The sequence below is a fragment of the Perna viridis genome, chromosome 4 (genome assembly GCF_037379345.1).
Source record: "Perna viridis isolate PV_CMFRI_1.1 ecotype Kerala chromosome 4, ASM3737934v1, whole genome shotgun sequence".
Lineage (NCBI taxonomy): Eukaryota > Metazoa > Mollusca > Bivalvia > Mytilida > Mytilidae > Perna > Perna viridis.
In genome coordinates this window covers 12,096,225-12,114,935 of record NC_142448.1, presented here as the reverse complement: position 1 = coordinate 12,114,935, position 18,711 = coordinate 12,096,225, and the positions used below count along the sequence as shown (strand labels likewise).

General features: G+C 32.6%; 1 protein-coding gene across 1 annotated transcript in view; it reads left to right on the top strand.

Moving 5' to 3' along the window:
• The window catches only part of LOC148618876 (uncharacterized), a 90,669-nt gene that overhangs the window by 20,255 nt on the left and 51,703 nt on the right, over positions 1–18,711 (top strand). The window contains exons 14-28 of the mRNA XM_088578207.1: positions 95–271; positions 481–726; positions 1,373–1,609; positions 3,789–3,983; positions 4,554–4,713; positions 9,080–9,291; positions 9,624–9,786; positions 10,548–10,780; positions 11,309–11,440; positions 11,608–11,773; positions 12,149–12,360; positions 13,097–13,248; positions 14,995–15,136; positions 16,340–16,529; positions 17,099–17,237. Of these exons, the coding sequence (XP_088434333.1) occupies positions 95–271; positions 481–726; positions 1,373–1,609; positions 3,789–3,983; positions 4,554–4,713; positions 9,080–9,291; positions 9,624–9,786; positions 10,548–10,780; positions 11,309–11,440; positions 11,608–11,773; positions 12,149–12,360; positions 13,097–13,248; positions 14,995–15,136; positions 16,340–16,529; positions 17,099–17,237 (2,756 nt within the window). The remainder of the gene's footprint in view (positions 1–94; positions 272–480; positions 727–1,372; positions 1,610–3,788; positions 3,984–4,553; positions 4,714–9,079; positions 9,292–9,623; positions 9,787–10,547; positions 10,781–11,308; positions 11,441–11,607; positions 11,774–12,148; positions 12,361–13,096; positions 13,249–14,994; positions 15,137–16,339; positions 16,530–17,098; positions 17,238–18,711) is intronic.

Here is an 18,711-nt window from a genome sequence, read left to right as displayed (position 1 = left end):
AAGCTTTGGAAATATGAATGATTACCAACAAAATTCCCTAATATTCATGCAATAACCCTTTATACTGATGTATCAAATAATCTATGGTTTACAGAATGCGACCCAATCCCAGTTGTTAAACATGCTACCATCATTCAAGCCACTGGTCGAGATTTTGGGGATACCATCACCTACAGATGCGCTTCTAATTATCGTATTGCTAGGAATACATCTGCTGTAATACGATGTCTGTCCACAGGAAGATGGGATGCTGATCCACCAGTCTGTATAAGTACGCTATTCCCTACATTCTGATTGTTTTAATTTAAATTTACATTTATTGTTACATTTTGTAGAAGTTGCAATGAAATTGATCTTTCTTAATGACTCTAATCATGTAATAATTAGTGCATATGTTTGCAGATGCTACCTTCAGATATGTTATTATTTAAAACTATTCTACAGCTTGTTTAAAAGTGTTTTTAATTTTCTTTTTTACAGAACGATTTAGCCGTGAGCCAGGAGCAAAGTATAAGATTGGTACATATGGGAAGAACAAGATGTACTTTAACATATTTACAGCTGATGATTGCGAAGTGAAATGTATACAGGAGACCAGGTTCAGATGCTTGTTTTGTGTCTATAGACATGGGACATGTCACTTATGGAATAAGTTACCATTCTGGTATAGAGACAGTGCTAGCTTTGAAATGCATATAGATGGGTCATCTAGCTCTTCATTTGAAGGTAGGGCTGATGTAGAACACAATTTTATATCATGTTTCATGACCTTTATATGCCTTATTCTCTATGAGTTGGTCCTTTTATCTACCTTTAGGACAGCTACATATTCGTGATATCACACCATAGTCTATGTGATATCACACCATAATTAATGTTGTGATTTGTTGTTGTGTGATTGTGTATCGTTTTCTTTATAACTTAATTGGTTGAAAGCCCCAATGTGATGTTGCTTACTTTGTTCTCTGGACCCCATGAGTGAAATCTTAGACGATGATTGCTAGAATTTCTGCCATCACAGATGCCAAATTTCAAACGAAAAAAAATATTCCAAAAAAAATTACACTGAAAAATGTTTTATAACTTGCAATATTCAAATTTCATTCATTATGAGACCTATAAGCATTGCATCAATACTTTAGTTTTTATATCAGTAAAATAGCTACTGTATTTTTGTTGATATATAATAGTTTATCATTGATGCCTCTTGTTGTATAGGAATCTATGATCTGCAGAATTGTCTTTTAAATGAATATTTAAAAACTAACTGACTGGTAAATAATTTGAATGAAGACTGGCAGTGTTACCTTTAGAGAATTATTACAGAAATGTACCAATTTATAGATATTCTAAGCTTATAGTTTTATTACAGATGCAGACATTGACATGTTTGAGACAACTGCTGAAATGATGATTGTAGATGGTGGAGGTGAGGCTTACAATAATGTATCGTATGAAATTTGTGCCCAGAACTGTGCATATGACCTTTCTAACTGTACTGTGTTTGAGTATTGGAAAACTACTGGTTATTGCAGAACATTCAATGTCAATCCTGCCAGTTTAACAACTGAAGCACACGCAGAATTTCATATTTTTACTAGGAAACATAGTAAGTATCTTGTTTTATTCTTTAAAAAGATAAGTTAGAATCATATGATAAATGTCTTAATATTTAGGACAAACCTAATAAACAAAATATAGGAATTTCTATTTCAGTTTTCATCAATATGGAACAATTTTTTGCAGAAATACAAGTGAAAAACTATGATTTACAAACTGGAAGTTACTAAATAACAATTATATCAAATAAAGTCTGGACAAATCATGGAATATTTCTGGAAATTTGAATTGGGATAATTTTTCAGGGCATTTTTATGTAAGTTTCAAGGGATAATTTCAATTCTCACTCTACTTCTTTGAGGAAGAAATTTTATAACAGTAAGGACAAAATAGTGATTTAGTTATGATACTTTACTACATGGTACCTTAAACAATGATGTATTCATGAAGAGAAATGACTTAATTATTCTAATTCATTGTTCTGTTTTATTCACACAATCTCAGGTTTGACTTTATTGAACATATTCAGGGTTCTTCATAGGCTGTTTTTACCACTGCAGGTTGCCTTAATCAAAATATTCTCTGCAAATCTGACCACATGCACTTTGCCAAGTACAAGTTTGAATATCATAGTCAGTACATGTATTTAAGAACTGGTTAACCAAATAAAATGATATATTATATTCTCCAAACAATGTTTATTTTCCGAGATAGTTTCTATAACACTTTCAAATGAAAAAAAAGCTGTCTTTTGTTTATACTTTTCTTTAGCTTTTTGGTGGGAAAGTTGGCCAAAAATATAAAGTAAAATTCTTCAAATAAAAAATAGTACTCATGATGTGATGGAAAAAAATGGATTACTCAAATTGTATACATATGCCTTACACATATCACTGTAAGTACCAGTCCATATAAAATTCAGACAGCCTCAGTGGTAGATATAGTTCATGGTTCAGTAAAATCCACTGATCAAACTGTTTTTTGGTCTATATACACCATATTTTTGTTTGATAACTTCATATTTTAATCCTATGGTTATCTTGGTGGGGAACTATCATTAGTAAGCTTTGCTGTTAGTTCTTAAGCTTTTCACCTATAAATGGCTCAACCAATGAAGTCCTGGCAACTGGTAATATTACTGACAATGTAATTTTTTTAGGTCAGAGAATTGCCTGATAGAATTTATTCTAAATCTTTAAAAATGATGGACTTGACAATGACAAGAGAAATACATGCATGATTGTATAAGAAGCCCAAAAACCATTGAGCAAAACATTTTGATTTCAAATATTTCTGATACATATTTATCCATTAAAGATCACAAACTCATGTTTTCTTGAAAATGAATTAAGAAATAAATCACAATATCTCCATTTTATCATTGTTTTACCACGGGCTGGCAATTTTTGTCGCATTGTTTTACCATGGGCTGGCAATATTTGTCGCATTGATTTACCACGGGCTGGCAATTTTTGTCGCATTGTTTTACCACGGGCTGGCAATTTTTGTCACATTGTTTTACCGTGAGTGATAGAAAATTGTTAAATGATGACTTAAATGGCCTGAGGTAAAACAATCATAAAATGGAGTTTCTGTGATTTATTTTTATTCTGATAGGACTAGTTTCTTTATTTTTTAATAGACGCAGCCTATAAAAAAATAGGTGTTGAAAGATTTTTTTTTTACCATAGCTGTAGTTTAAAGAGCTTTGAAGCACATCATATTAGAATGTTAATTTGACATTTACTGTAATGGTAAAAAATTACATACGTTACATAGAAAGCACTAGAAATTTTAAAATAAATGGAAATAACTCTTTGATCTGTTCATAATTTAGTTGATTTGTTAGGTAATATTGAGAATGTGCTCTGAGTAATCCACTAGCTTTTGATACAAAAAAAACCATATCTGTGTTCTCTTGTATATTATAATAAGTTTAACATTTCTTTGGAGAAAAAAAATAAAATCATTTTTGAGATAAAATTTAATCTGTGCCAACCCATATCATAGGGTCTACTTGGTTCCTACATTGGTGGTCTCTTCAAATCAAAAGCAGGGACTTCCTGTTTTAATTACAATGTACCTTTTTTGAGATACCTATTTATTACCATATGAGGTGAGGAAATTACAAAGCTTGCTTATTGCTTTTTTAGCTTAAATATTAAAAGACATTTGCTGAGATATTGTCATGATTTATCCATATTTTCTTTTTTTATCATTCTCTTTAGTTTGTTCCGATCCCCCAGAAGTTGCTGGTATTACATTTAAACCAAAGATTAGACAGAGTCAGAATGTTTATTATATTGGTGATATTGTCACGGCAACATGTGATATGTTTGGTGAAGAACTTGTAGCTGGACATTCTGGTGACATTGAGTGTTTAGCTTCTGGTTATTGGTCACCAAGGAAGCCAGCCTGTAAAAGTAAGATAAAAAATGTGGTATTTTGGGAGGAGTGAATGGTAAATAAGTAGTGCTATTTAGTAAGCAACAAGAGACATTTTTAAGGAAAATATTTTAAGGATCAATATACTGGTAAAACATGATTCAAAGGCTTTAAAATTTGTAGTCGCTGCTTCTCCCTAAAGCATACAGCATATATATTGTAAGAGACAGAGTAACAACTTGTTAGCTATTAGAGTTGAGTAGTGTGACTAAGTGGGGTGTCGAGTTGAGGAGTGTGACTAAGTGGGGTGATATGCCTACCTGTGGGTTGTCAGCTTGCACATTAAAATTGTATCTCAGCATGTCAGACAAAGCAGAGTTCATTGGACTGCTCAACTAAGAAATTCTTGTCCTGAAATGTATCAAATATCTGCCAATATGACATAAACTACGATCAACCAATCTATCAAGCAATCAATTAAGCAGTCAATCACAAAAATGTTCATTTTAAGTTTATTTTATTGATATTAAATATTTCTTCTGATGCTTTGCCTTACAAACGATTTTTTTTACAAATGGAAACCAAAATATTTTTTTCTTTACATTTAGACTTGTGTGAACTGGGATGGTACATGTTTAATTATACATGTTACAAACTTGAAGAGATACAGATGACTTTCTGGGATGCCTTTGATTATTGTCATTCATTAGATGCAGGTCTTATTAATGTCTACACAGTGGATGAATATCAGTTTCTGTTAGATATTTGGTAGGTTATATTGATAATAATCTAGACAGTGTATACATACCTAGGAAATTGTTAGTTTACTCATGATGCTGTATGGTATATTATCCCCTCACCTATAAAGTGAATCATAATGCCTGTTCATCTCTTGATTCCTCCAAAACACTCTTGTTTGTTTGTTTTATTTGTTTGTTGGGGTTTAACGTCCAAGCAGCAATATTTCAGCTATATTCAGACGATTGTAAATACTTTAAAAATAACATTCTGTTATGAGGTATGGCTCAACTTTGTGCACACTTTGTTTTCATATATCATTGACTGGTCATATTATGGTGTACAAATATCTATCCTGATTAACACATTGCACCATAACTTGAGAACTGCTTGTTCGATAAACTTCAAACTTTACACAAGTGTTTGTTATGATGGTCTAACTGTCTGTATTTGACATTTAATTTCAGTATAATGGGACTTTTTCATATTTTATACAACCACTAATTTTTGGGTCGTATTATGTTATGATACTGTCATCGCTGCTGTTGTTATATTTTTTGGTTTCAGTTCAATAACTTTAGTTGCAGTGAACCAAATGTCATGAAATTTTGATATATCTCAACTTGCTGCTAGAGGAAGCTTGCTATTGAAAATGGGGTTACTGGCACATACCGCTCTACAGAAAGGGGCCAAAAGGAGTAAAAAAGTGGTTCATTAAAAATTGATGGAGACGGTTTATTTTGTCACTTCTTATTTAATTTGTTATTTACATAGTATTTTGATGGGAATAATTAACAGATATAAAATTGCATTTAGCATTTTCAGTCTTCAGTAGACCAAAGTGGGGCCACACCCTAAAAATAAACTTTTTAGATCACAAGGCCCTTTGAGCTACTGCCATCACCTTGTGTCTGTTGTCATTGTCGTCGTTATTAATTTTTCGAAACACTTCTTCTCTGAAATTACTTGACCAATCAGAACCAAACTTGGTATGAATGTTCCTTAGGGTATTCTGTATAGAACTGATATTTGGATTTTGTTCCGTCAAAAAACATGGCCGTTGTTACTATAAATATATATTTCCAAAACCTTAGGTATCTGTTAAGCCTTGTTGGAGTTATTGCCCTTATTCAATGTTTTTGGCTATTTCTTTCAAAAATCTTTTCCTCAGACATTATTTTACCAATTGGATTCAAATTTGGCATGAATGTTTCTTAGGGTATTCTTCATAGAACTGGTATGGGGATTTTTGATCCGTCAAAAATCATTGGCTGATGTTACTAAAATTGGAACAAAATGGTCAGACAGAAGTTTTTCACATATATCTCCTGAACTGTTTAGTTAAGCCAAACTTTGAAAAGGTGTAAGTGTTCAGCACGATGAGATCTGTTGTTAAATTTATGTTTTATTCTGTGAAGCCATTGTGAGTTATTGCCCTTTCACTATCTTTAATGTTAAATCTTTCAAAAATCTTCTCCTCTGAAACTACTGGACCAATTAGAGCCAAACTTGGTATGAATATTCCTTAGGGTAGTGTCAGCTTTATGTTTTACTACTTTTGATCCGAATACACACAAATTATGCAAATTATGGGTGGTCATCTGACCAGGAAGTGATAAGTGAGACCATATTTGTCAGACGACTCTTTGGTAGAGTTATTGTCCTTGAAAGGTGAAAAATGATGCTTTTAGCCAATATCTTGAAAGCTACAATACAAGGAAAAAAACTTTCAATTGATGAAAAATTTAACTAAGTGAGTGATTCAAGCTCTTATTTTTTTGGTCTTATTTCAGAATTCTTTTATTGGATTCCTTATGAAAATCCCTGCCTGCATTTTTCAATATAGTTTTTGAGTTTAAGGGTCCAAAGTGCTACTCTTCAGAAAAGAAATAGACTTTTTTATTTCTGATCCAATTTAGAATTTAATTTTTTTTTCATTAGATTCCTTCTGGAAGTCAATACTTGCATTTTTCAGTCAGTTTATGACTATTTTTCATGGAGTTCAACTGGCAGTGGTTGGCAAAACTTTTTATTTTCACATGTCACACTTGAACTTTAGAACTGGGACATAACTTTTTGGTAGGTTTAAACTGGTCTTGAGCTGTGATATTAGTTAATTGCTGGTAGTCCTTGGTTTGTACATTTGTGATACTTATAATCAGTTTCTTGATTTGTGTTGTAACGAGGAACTTTTTTGAACTGATTTTCAGGTATGTTTAATTGTGTAATATTTTTTCTACAGTCGCCAGATTTTAAAGGAGGAAGTTTGTGATCAGGCCAAAGTACTTTAACCCTGCCATATTGTTGCACCTGTCCCAAATCAGGAATTTCTGACCTCTGTATGTCTTGTTTTGTTTTCACCTTCAGTTCAGTTTTTTGTTGCTTGAGTATATAGGGGCAACTTTTGCCATACCTGTATATAATGATGTTTTGGGACCAACTGTTGCCTGCCTTGTGGTGTGAGGGTTACCTTGTGCTTTGAGCTGATATTTTCATCCTGGTGGGGTTGTTGTCTCTTTGACATATTCACCATACCCATTCTCATTATACTAGTATTGTTCAATAAACTTCAAACTTTACACAAATATTCTATTTATAGACCAGGATGGGGTAGCTGATGACCATACCAATGGTCTGTATACTTTTTTAGTTTCTGAGACAGTTTTTGAAAGAAAGTGGTAGGGTTTTATGTGTCATCCCGTATTTTGACATGTTACATTTTGTTTTAATGTCTGTACACATTTTGATGAAATTACTTCAAAGTATTCACAGTTGCTTGAAGGTCTGTACATTCCTATTTTTCTTTGTCAAGTTACTGACGTATTTATATTTTTTAAAGGATTTTTTTCACATGTTAGACTGTAAGTCCATCATTTGGACAGGCATTTTATGTGCTTATGGTGCAGCTGTTTACTAAGGTAACCTAGCATCTTTAAAATTTCAAGATAACATACCGTAGTCAAATATTTAATGGAGAGTGGATGCCTCACCTCGCATTTCTCTTGTTATTTGAATATATTCAGTTTTGGGTTTTTGATCCTTTAGGATCAAAATACTTTACATCACCGGTTCATGTCAGGAACTTCCGTACTTTTTCTGAACAATACACAAAATATAGTCCATATATTATTCCTTTTATATCAATATATATCTCTGTCAAAATCAATAAATATGTTCCAGGCAATTATTCAGCTTAATAATATTCTATCAATTAAGATCTAGTCTTTAAATCAAGTGGAGATTCAGGGGACAATTTTGGCTTTGAAAGATGTTTGTAATAAATTTGCTTTAAGGAAATCTAGTTTTTGCAAAATGTGTCAAGAAGCATTTAAATGTGTTGAGCATTAAGGATGAAGAATTAGACTGATAAGTATGTTAAATAGAATATGCTCAACACGTGTATAAAATTTTACCACAAGGTTCCAAACAACAAAAGGCTGGTATTGATTTTGGGGGTTATGTTCCCAACCATTTTGAATTAGAGCCCAAAGCAAGTTTTTTTAAAAGAATTGAACTATTTAACATAAGTAAAACCATAAAGTTGTCTAGGATATTGTTCCACAATATTCTCTACCACTATGGTCATAAAGGGATTGATTTTTGACGGTTAAGATTTGAACCAATTAGGAATGAAGACCAAAAAAAGCACCAGAAACAAGTGTTTCCCTGATGTCTGGACAGTTACTTGAATGTGAGTAAATTGATTGCTTTTAAATTATGCTACATGGTATCAAAGCCCAAAAGGAAGTCTGGGATTGGTCTTGGGGCTTAGTACTTCAGCCCATTAAGAATTATGGGCCACACATGGACCCAAAACAAGTATTTTTTTGTATCTTTAGAAAAAGGAAATGGATCCTTTTGAAATTGTAGCATAAAGTGCCATACATCAAAAGGAAGTATGGGATTTATTTTGGAAGTTGTGAGTGGAACCATTTAGAAATTAGGGGCCAAAAAGGGACCACTTTGATTCTAGTCAAATTCTTATCCTATGTCAAAATCTAATTACAATCAAATTGGAAAGCTGTATCAAGTTTGTGTCCGTGGTCTGTCCATACTTGTCCATGGTCTGTCCATACTTGTCCCAGCAAGTCAGGGTGTCACTTCTTTGGTCAAATCTCTGTGCCAAGCATGTTATCATTTACTTTTCAGGGAAAAATTCTGTATCTTTATGGTAATCTTTATGGGTGCGGATGTTTTACCAAGGGTTGCAGTCCATAATGTGGCATTGACTTTTGATTTCATGTTGAAATTGATGTTTTCATTACATTAATTATTTCAACTAATTAAATTCAGCTGATGTTGACTGATATATACACCAATAGGTGTAGCAAAGATGTATGCTTTAGGTGTAATAAAACTTGATATTAAGTTTTTATCATATGTATTTATACTTTAGGAACTACACAACCTCCCCAGTATCAGATCTTTGGATAGGATTATACACAGACTTTAACTCCTGGCATTGGACAGAGAGATTGGGAGGAAACATTGATATTCTTCAATCTGCCTCCAGTAATATGGCTATGGTTCTTACAATGGCAAATCTATCTATGTCTGCTTATGAGATTGGTATTGTTCATCCTTTTGCCTGTGAGAAGGCAGCTCCAAGTGAGTTTTCATACATCTTTCTTGAAAGAATTTAGGATTGGTTAATCTGGTACTGGTCAAGCTGTAAAAGAAAGTAAAGGTAGTTAAAGTTATTGAATCAGGAACTTAAAAAATAGGTTGTTCTCATTCTTCACATTAAAGGGTGGACAATTTAGGTGATGAGCAAAACATGACCTCAAAAGTGTGGTTCCTAGATGGATTAAAAGTTGCCTTATTAAGTGTCTTCAAGTTCACTTATTTACCGGTACTTGAAATATTTCGTCTGTTCTGGGTTCTTGGATTTGTAAATTGACTGTAAAGATATTACTTATTAAGTTTTGTTTTTATTGTAGAACTGAGATGTCCTGATGGATGGGCTCAGTATAAAGACAAATGTTATCAAGCTCAGGCTACTACTGCTACCTTTCAAGATGCAGTTTCAGGTTGTAATGGTTTAAATGCAGAGTTAGCAACTGTGTCTTCTTATGTAGAAAATGACATCATTGGACAACTAGCGTAAGATCCAAACAGAAATGTTTTATATATTTTTAAATTTATTTTTAACAATAATTTGTTTGAATGAAATATGCACTAAGATTCACAGAGAAATAGCTGGTATTCAAAAATGACTTTTGTCATTCTACAGTTCTATAAATATAATATATTATAAAAGAACAAAATGAATACTTATATATATAACAGTGAAATATTGAATGTTCCCTGTGTAATTAATTTAACTAATTACTTGTGAAATTCATTCTGTAATTTCATTATATTTTGCTCTCCATATTTGGAGTGTGGTAATTGCTGTTACCACACCTAGTTTGTTACCAATGAAATATGATAATCAACTTCATTGTAGAAAACCAAAATATGATAAATGTTGCTGAGAATCCTTGGTGATTTTTAAACTTGTGCACAGAACAATTTACACACTCATGTCATTTCTTAGTATTCTTTGGTATTCATGATCACAAATTGGTTATTCACTCAGTCCAATTAGTTATACTTAATGAAATCCCAGCATTAAAGAGCTAGTATGGCATTCTTAGTAGGTTTACAAATCACAAAATTAATTCAAAATTAAGGGAAAAAAATTCAACATTACCAGAACATGACTAGGACTGGGAAATTTCAGACACCTTTTGGGTAATTAAGATTTCTCTGTCTTGCTTAATCAGCAGTCTTAGAATCTTAATGTCTCAAAAGCTCTTGGAACTGTTGATTGATTCACTTTCATTTGTTAATGCAAAATATGTTGTTTTTCTTTTCATTAGAAATGAAACTGGTGAAGCCTTCTCATTTATTGGACTGGAACGACCAGCTATGGGACACTACAAATGGAGTGACGGCAGTGTACCTAAATATTTGTATATGATTACACAGGAATCTGACTTCATCAACCCTAAATGTGGGGTAATTCTGATGGAGGATGCCTTTGGTCCAGTTCTAAAGTTATCCCTTGATACATGTGACACAGCTCGTCCATATGTGTGCCAGAAGTTTATTGGTATGTACTCATTAAGACATGTTTGCATATTGGCTTAGATTACTTTAAATTTTTTTTCCAAGGTATTCAATTTGGAAACGGAAGAAAGATTTTTTTTTATAGTGATAATGATCCAGTACTTGAGTAATTCAAATCTAGTCTGATTGGAAAATATTTTAGCTCAACAAGACTTAAATTGAATGTGGTTAAACCAAGTTAAATCTAACTCAAGCTTCCTTTGACATTTATTTGTGTACTGTTAAGGTACTATCTGTTTTCATGGTTTTACAAAATCTAATCAGTTTGGCAAGTTTTGAATCTGTGGAGATTCATAACCAGAGCCTCTTTGTTTTCAACAGAAATTTTACATCAAGAAATTTGTGATAATTATGGATTTTACATTTGGAATTATAACATTGTTAAAACTGAATATTTCTGGCTTAAATTAATTGCAATAATTTATGCATACAATAAGGTTCTGAAAGTACAGTATTTAAGGTGTTCTTTGACTTTGAAAGTGGTTCAGGACTTTCAGTAATCTATTTATAGATCAGGATGGGGTAGCTGATGACTATACTAACCTTCCCTGTTCCACTGACGGCTTTTGTCGACATTCAGACTTTGCATGTTTAGGTGGTATAGATGGAGAACAGGTTTATCCACCCAGTTGTAGTGGAAAAGGTAGGTTTTAGGTTCCAAATATATTAAATATACATGTTAATTTACTATTTCAGTATAAACATTGAAAAGGAATGAAACCAGTTTTCACATTTGAAAAGCTTCAGATAGTAAAATTTTAAAGACACATGTACAACTGTTAATACATGTAATATATTTTATCACTTCAGAATGCCCTCCACCTTGGAAGCTCATTAACAACAAATGTTTATTAGTGGAGTCCAACCTCACTAAAAGTTATTATGGAGCAGCTCACTATTGTTGGAATAGAAATGGCAATCTGGCCAGAATGGAAAGCTTTGTTGAAGTTTATAACATTGTAAATCTCCTACCAGAGTAAGTGTTTATTCCAATAGATTTTCTTCTTAAACAGAAAATAAGAGATAAGAAGATATGGTGCAAACACAGTTCTGAAGTTTTTTGGGGTCCTTACCTATCAGCCATGTGGCAGCAATGTCTCTTGTTTATTGTAAAATAATACAGAATATTATTTCTACATAGAAAATAACACCTACTTTCCTTTTTACATCCAACATACAAATACAAAATTGTATTCTTGCAGGAAATGAGAGACTATTTGAAAATTTAGATTTTGACAATTAGGGCAATCTTCGTGTCTGTATCAAATCTCAAGAGTGTGTCTTGAACGAGACATATTTTTTTTTACATTTATCTGCCATTATCTGTTTAATATGTGCTGTTTTCTTTCAGTAAAAAAAGTTTTTATGTTGGTTATTATGCATATGAATCCAACAACTTATTTGACATCAAAACCAAGAGAAGAGCAAGATTTCCAATATACACTTTAGGATCCACTGGTGGTGCTATACTTGATTATGAAAATGTTGGCAAATTTACCATAAATCATGGATCATTTATTTTGAATTTCATTTGTGAGAAGGATCCAGTTTTTGTCATAACAAGTAAGTGGTACTTTACCAGTGAGTTCTTTTGGAGTTTAAAGTTTTTTTTTCTTTCACACTTCTTGTTCTTACCCATATAGTTAGAAAGTAACTGTACACTTTCACATTGATATCCTTAATTTTAAGACAAGGATATTCTGGATATTAGCCATGTAAGATTTCTTTTGCTGCCATCGTGAACATTTTAATTCATCTTGTAAATAAAAAGATTAGGGCATGCTGAATATTTGTACTAATCACAAGATGAATTTTTAAAGTGAGGTAGAGAACTAAACTGTAGAAATATGTTCATACAGGCAAAGAACTGTACAGTATTTAATTATTTTTTTAGTCATACCTGTTCTTAGTTAATGCAGATTTTTTCCTTGGGTAATCCTAGAACATTTGCTGACGCCAAGATATTAGCTATAATAACTTTATATTCTAACAATCATGATTAAAGGTAGATTTTCCCAAACCTCTTTGTAAAGAGGACTTCTTGAAAATGACAGTTTTATGTATTTTTCTGAGCAAACTTGGGCAGTAAGTCTGTTAAGTAAATTAAAAATAGCACTTTCCTGAAAAAATCATAGATGATTCAACATCTTTTTACAACAAAGTGATTCTTGAGAATTAGCATCCTAATAATATCAGGGTTCCTTTGTACTTCTGTGTCCATCCCAGGTGCCCTGATGCCATGAGAATGAGGAATAACTATTAAAGTGTCTTGAATAGAGAAAACTGTTTTTATTTGTAGATTCTGCCCAATATGAAGGCTGTTTTGGTGAAACAACTATAGCAGCAGACATGGACTTACCTTATGAAATTATTACTGATAGTACTGCAATGACTATTGAAGTTTGTATCAACCATTGCTCTCTCAAGGGATATTTGTTAGCTGGAATCATGGTATATATGATTTTTTTTCACCTTAGTGATTACCTTTTTCTGACTGTACATTTGGCCCCTGTTAATGATATATTTTCCTACTGTACATTCTATTCCTGATTTGGACAAATTTTGGTCCTGATTTGTACAGATTTTTCCACAGTACATTCTGGTCCTAATTTGTACAGATTTTCCCACTGTACATTCTGTTCCTGATTTGTACAGATTTTCTGGTCCTGATTTGGACAGATTTTTTCCTGCTGTACATTTTGTTCCTGATTTGGACAGGTTTCCTGCTGTACATTCTGTTTCAGATTTGTACGGATTTCCTGATGTACATTCCATTATTGATTTGGACAGATTTCCTTCTTCACATTCTGTTTCTGCTTTGTACAGATTTCCTTCTGTACACTCTGTTCCTTATTTGTACAAATTTCTTTCTGTTTCTGATTTGTACAGATTTTGCTGCTGTACATTCTGTTCTTGATTTGTTTGTGATAATATTGTTTAAGTGTCTCTTGCTTTTTAAAAGACATTTTAGTAAAAGCAGGTATATTGCATCTCTGTCTATTATCCTGGCTGTTCATCTGACTGTCTGTCTATTTGACATGCTTAGGGGTACTTACATAATGTAATCTGTAACTCACAAAGTGCAAAACTAATTTATTAAACTCTGTTTAGCTCACCTGGCCAAAGGCCATGTGAGCTATTGCCATCACTTGGCGTCCGTCGTCGTCATCAACAATTTTTCAAAAATCTTTTTCTCTTACACTACTTGACCAATTGGAATCAAACTTGGTATGAATGTTCCTTTGGGTATCCTGCATAGAACAAATATGGGGATTTTTGATCCGTTGTAAAACATGGCTGCTGTTACTAAAAATAGCACATAGGGGTCAGACAGTAGTTTTTTTGCATATATCTGCAAAACCTTAAGGTTTAGCTAAATTCTATTTGAGCAAAAGTGTTCAGCATGATGAGATCTATCTGCGGTCAAATTTTCATTTAAATCTGTTAAGCCACGTTGGAGTTATTGCCCTTTTTCAATATATTTTGCTATTTTTAATGTTATTTCTTTCAAAAATCTTCTCCTCTGACACTACTTTACCAATTGAAACCAAACTCAGTACAAATGTTCCTAGGGGTATATTATGTAGATCTGATTTGGGGATTTATGATCCGTCAAAAAACATGGCTGCCATTACTAAAAATAGAACATAGGGTCAGACAGTAGTTTTTCGCATATATCCCCAAAACCGTTAGGGTTAGCCAAATTTTTTCAATAGCTGAAATGATCCTTATTATTAGGACTACAGAAATCTTCAGGAGTAAAAGTTGGCAGACGACTCCTTGTAAGAGTTATTGCCCTTGTTTTCAGCTAATATTATGAAAATTATGATAGATAGAAAGAAACTTTCAATTGCTGAAATGATTCTAATGATAAGTCCTACCAAAGTCTTCTCAAGTTAAAATTGTTGGACAACGTCTTAAATTTATTGCCCTTGAAAGACAAATTTCATTTAGGTGAGTGATTTAGGCTCCCGGGAGCCTCTTGTTTATGTTTATTGGAGATATTTGTCTGCTTTGTACAGATTTGTTAAGTAATAAAGTATGAATTGTTACCTATTGAACTTTGTTATTTTTTTCAGCAGTATATGTTATCACAAGTACATGTGTAACCTGCTCTTTTTTTTTAAACTTAATACTTATGCATACATTGAAGATATTTATGTGATGATTGACTGGTCTTGTTATTCTGTATTGTAGAATGGTGATAATTGTGGATGTGGCAATAACAGAGGAAACTATTTCCAAAAAAATGAAGGAACATTCTGTAATATAACATGTACTGGAGATACTTCCCAAATATGTGGTGGTTTGGCTGCTAGAAGTGTGTATAGAACTACAGGTAAATAATTATTTGGCAATCTGTGTGGGTTATTATTTACACAATATTAGGTCAAACATTTTGCATCAATGTTAACCTCTTGTTCTATTTATATTTTTGGTGTTGATGGACCTCTTTAAATTTTTATAAACTTTAAACTTTACAAAATTGTTTGTTATGATAGTCTAATGTTCTGTATATATTTTAGAAAATTTGATCTTTAGCTTCAGAGTTATGGGACTTCGTTCATATTTTCATTGGATTTTTTTTTATATTTCACACTATAACTGACCATTATGATGATGGATGTATTATGCTATCCTGGTATAGCTGTTTATTTTTAACCTATTTTTATCATTTGAACCATTATATGTGTATGCTTAGGAGTATTATAAATCATAATGAACAATTACCCACACAAACAAAATTTGGGAGATATAGGAGTCACCCTGTCAGTCTATCTATTAGTATTTCCATCATCTGTCCATATATACTAAAAATTCAAGACATGAGATATCACAGTGAGCCTGGTAGATCTAGATGTGGTGTCCTGTCAAGATGTGAGATATCACAGTGAGCCTTCCTCATAGATCTAGATGTGGTGTCCTGTCAAGACATGAGATATCACAGTGAGCCTTCCTCATAGATCTAGATGTAGTGTCCTGTCAAGACATGAGATATCACAGTGAGCCCAATGGATCTAGATGTCACAGTCGATTTGTCATAATATTACCATGGGTAGCCTGTGATAGAAAATATTAGGCATTAAGAACAATGGGAAACAGAGCTGCCAATAAAAAAAATCCCTTTTATACATCTCAAGGGATTTTAATGAAATTTTATGGGAAGTTTTGGCTTGATTTGTAGATTTTTATGGAGATAACATAATTGTCCAATGTCCAATGCAAAGAGAGAAAGTCTGACTTAAGGTTTTACATAATGATACCTTGTAAACAAAATTTTTCCAGTTGTTTGAATTTTGAAGACATTTTATAAGAACATTAGGCATCATATGTTGTTTTAGGACTACACTGAGAGATGATCAAACTAAGGCATTAACCTGATTTAAGACATCAAAACAGTTTCTCCCCATTTTTCAGTTAAATAATTGATGCATTACATGTTTTTCAAATGAGTACATCTCAAGAATTTGTTGTACTTATTCTGAAGTTCAACACTGATATCTATAATTAATTGTCTTTCTCATTAACCTTTAACCTACAGATAAGAAGTGTATTTCTGGAATGCCAAGAAACCCCTTGGATCCCAGAGTTTGTTATACTTACAACACTGGTTTAAGAGTATATTCCAACAACAGATTGGATTGTATTCATCAGGGAGGTTACACAATCATGCCTAAAACTCCACTTGATGAGAAGAACATCTATAACCAGTTGCTACTTGGAGGTCTAAGGTAGGTAGGATAGGTGTTTTGGCTTGAAGTTAGAATAATGTTTCGTGTGGTATGCCCACCTACTGTTTGTTGCTTCTGTGAGTTAGCATGTTGAAATTCTGCTCTGTGTGTCACACTTAGGTTGAGTAGGTTCAGTTTGGTTAAACATTATTAAGGAGTAATCAAGGGATTCAATATTCTAGTGGAAATCAGAGAATGTAATTCAGGGACAAAGACCAGACATGGAAAACAGACATACACAACAAAGAACATAAAGTAATTAAAATCATACATACAAAGTAACAAAAGTAAACTCAGACTCCACTAAAAACTAGGAGCATGAACCCGGTGCACTGATTGGGGAGGCATCCTCATGAAATATACATGAAATATCTTTCGTTTGGTTTAAAACCACTATCATTTGAAGAGGAAAAATATGTCAATTTTTGTGACAAAAAAATATCTATGAATAAGTTTGGGCTGCATATGTTTTCCAGGTAGTAAAAATTTGCTAAATTTGAATTTCCATTTCAAATACCAGTATTGGTAATTCAGGTAAAGTGTATTTTAATCCTACTTATTTTTGACAGTTTTGCAGAGAGAAGTGTTAATACAACACAACCCAATGTCTGGTTAGGTATAGTTAATCCATCTTATCAATTTCAAGATGATAACAGGCTAGCTCAGTATATGATGTGGGAAAATAAAGACTACCCATCCTTCTGGAAGGTTAGTTGAATCAGTTACCTTCATTTTACAAGTGAAAGTGTACTAAAATAGTGGTGCTTAGTTCTATTTAAGCATCATGCAAAAGTACACAATGGGGGATTTATTTTGCACACCAATATATCAGAATGCCTAAATGACAATGTTATTAATGATGAAAATACCAGTGATAGTTAGGTCTAGTAGATATTTACAGCTAATAAATGATTGGGGAAACTTCCTAATAAACTCTGAATATTGCGAGAATTATATCCCCCGTTTCTTCTCCTCCTTCCAAGGAGTATCTATGTACTAGTGCTTTGTCTCATACATGTTAATAAAGCAATAGTTAAAATTTTGTTAGATTTTTGTGTTTTTAAGTTTAATGATTGTCATGATCGTGTATTTATTGAATTTCTTTGCTAGAATAGATATCAAATGATGTCTTAACAATGTAAATCTTAAATTTACATTCTAAGGAGGTCCATTATTCACAGTTTTAGCTTACCTTGCCCAAAAAGCCATGTGAATTATTGCCATCTCTTGGTGTCTATCTTTATTATTGTCATTGTTTCAAAACTCTTCTCCTCTGACACTCCTGGACCAATTAGAACCAAACTTGGTTTGAATTTTCCTTAGGTTTTTTTCACAGATGTGGGGATTTTTTTATTTGTTGACAAACATGACTGCTGTTACTAAAAATAGAGCATAAGGGTCAAGCAGCAGTTTGTATATATCTTCAAAACCATATGTTTAACCAAATTCTGACATTGTTGGAGTTATTGCCCTTTTAGGACATTTTTTTGCTGTTTTTGACGTTATTACTCTCAGAAATCTACTCTGATACTACTGGACTAGTTAGAACCAAATTGGGTATAAATGTTCCTTAGGGTATTCTGACTAGAAATGGTAGTGAGAATTTTTATCTGAAGGTAAACATTGCTGCCATAGAACATGGGGGTCATACAACAGTTTTTGGCATACATCATTAGGTTTACCCAAATTCTGACAGGTTAAAAGTGTTCAGTATGGTGAAATCTCTCTGTGGTCAAATTTCTGTGAAAATCTGTAAACCCATAATGGATTTATTACCCTTTTTGACATATTTTTGGTGTTTTTAAATGTTATTACTTTCAAAAATCAATTCCTCAGAAACTTTTTGGCAAAATTCAAAGAAAATTGGTATGATTGTTCCTCAAGGTATCTTGGACAAAATGACCTGGGATTTGTTATCCATGAAAAAGCACTGTCACTGTTACATAGTGTCTGATTGCTTTTTGACATATTTTATCTAAACCAAATTCTTAAATGAATAAAAGTGTTCAGCATGAAGAGATCTTTCTGTGGTCCAATATTCATGAGAATGTGTTTACCTTTGTTGGAGTTAATTGGCTGCTTTTTTATCCACGAAAAAAAAAAAAAACATGGCTGCATATACAAAAAAAGATAGAATGTATCATTTTAAGCAAGTGGAGCAATTCAGGATCTTTAGAGCTTC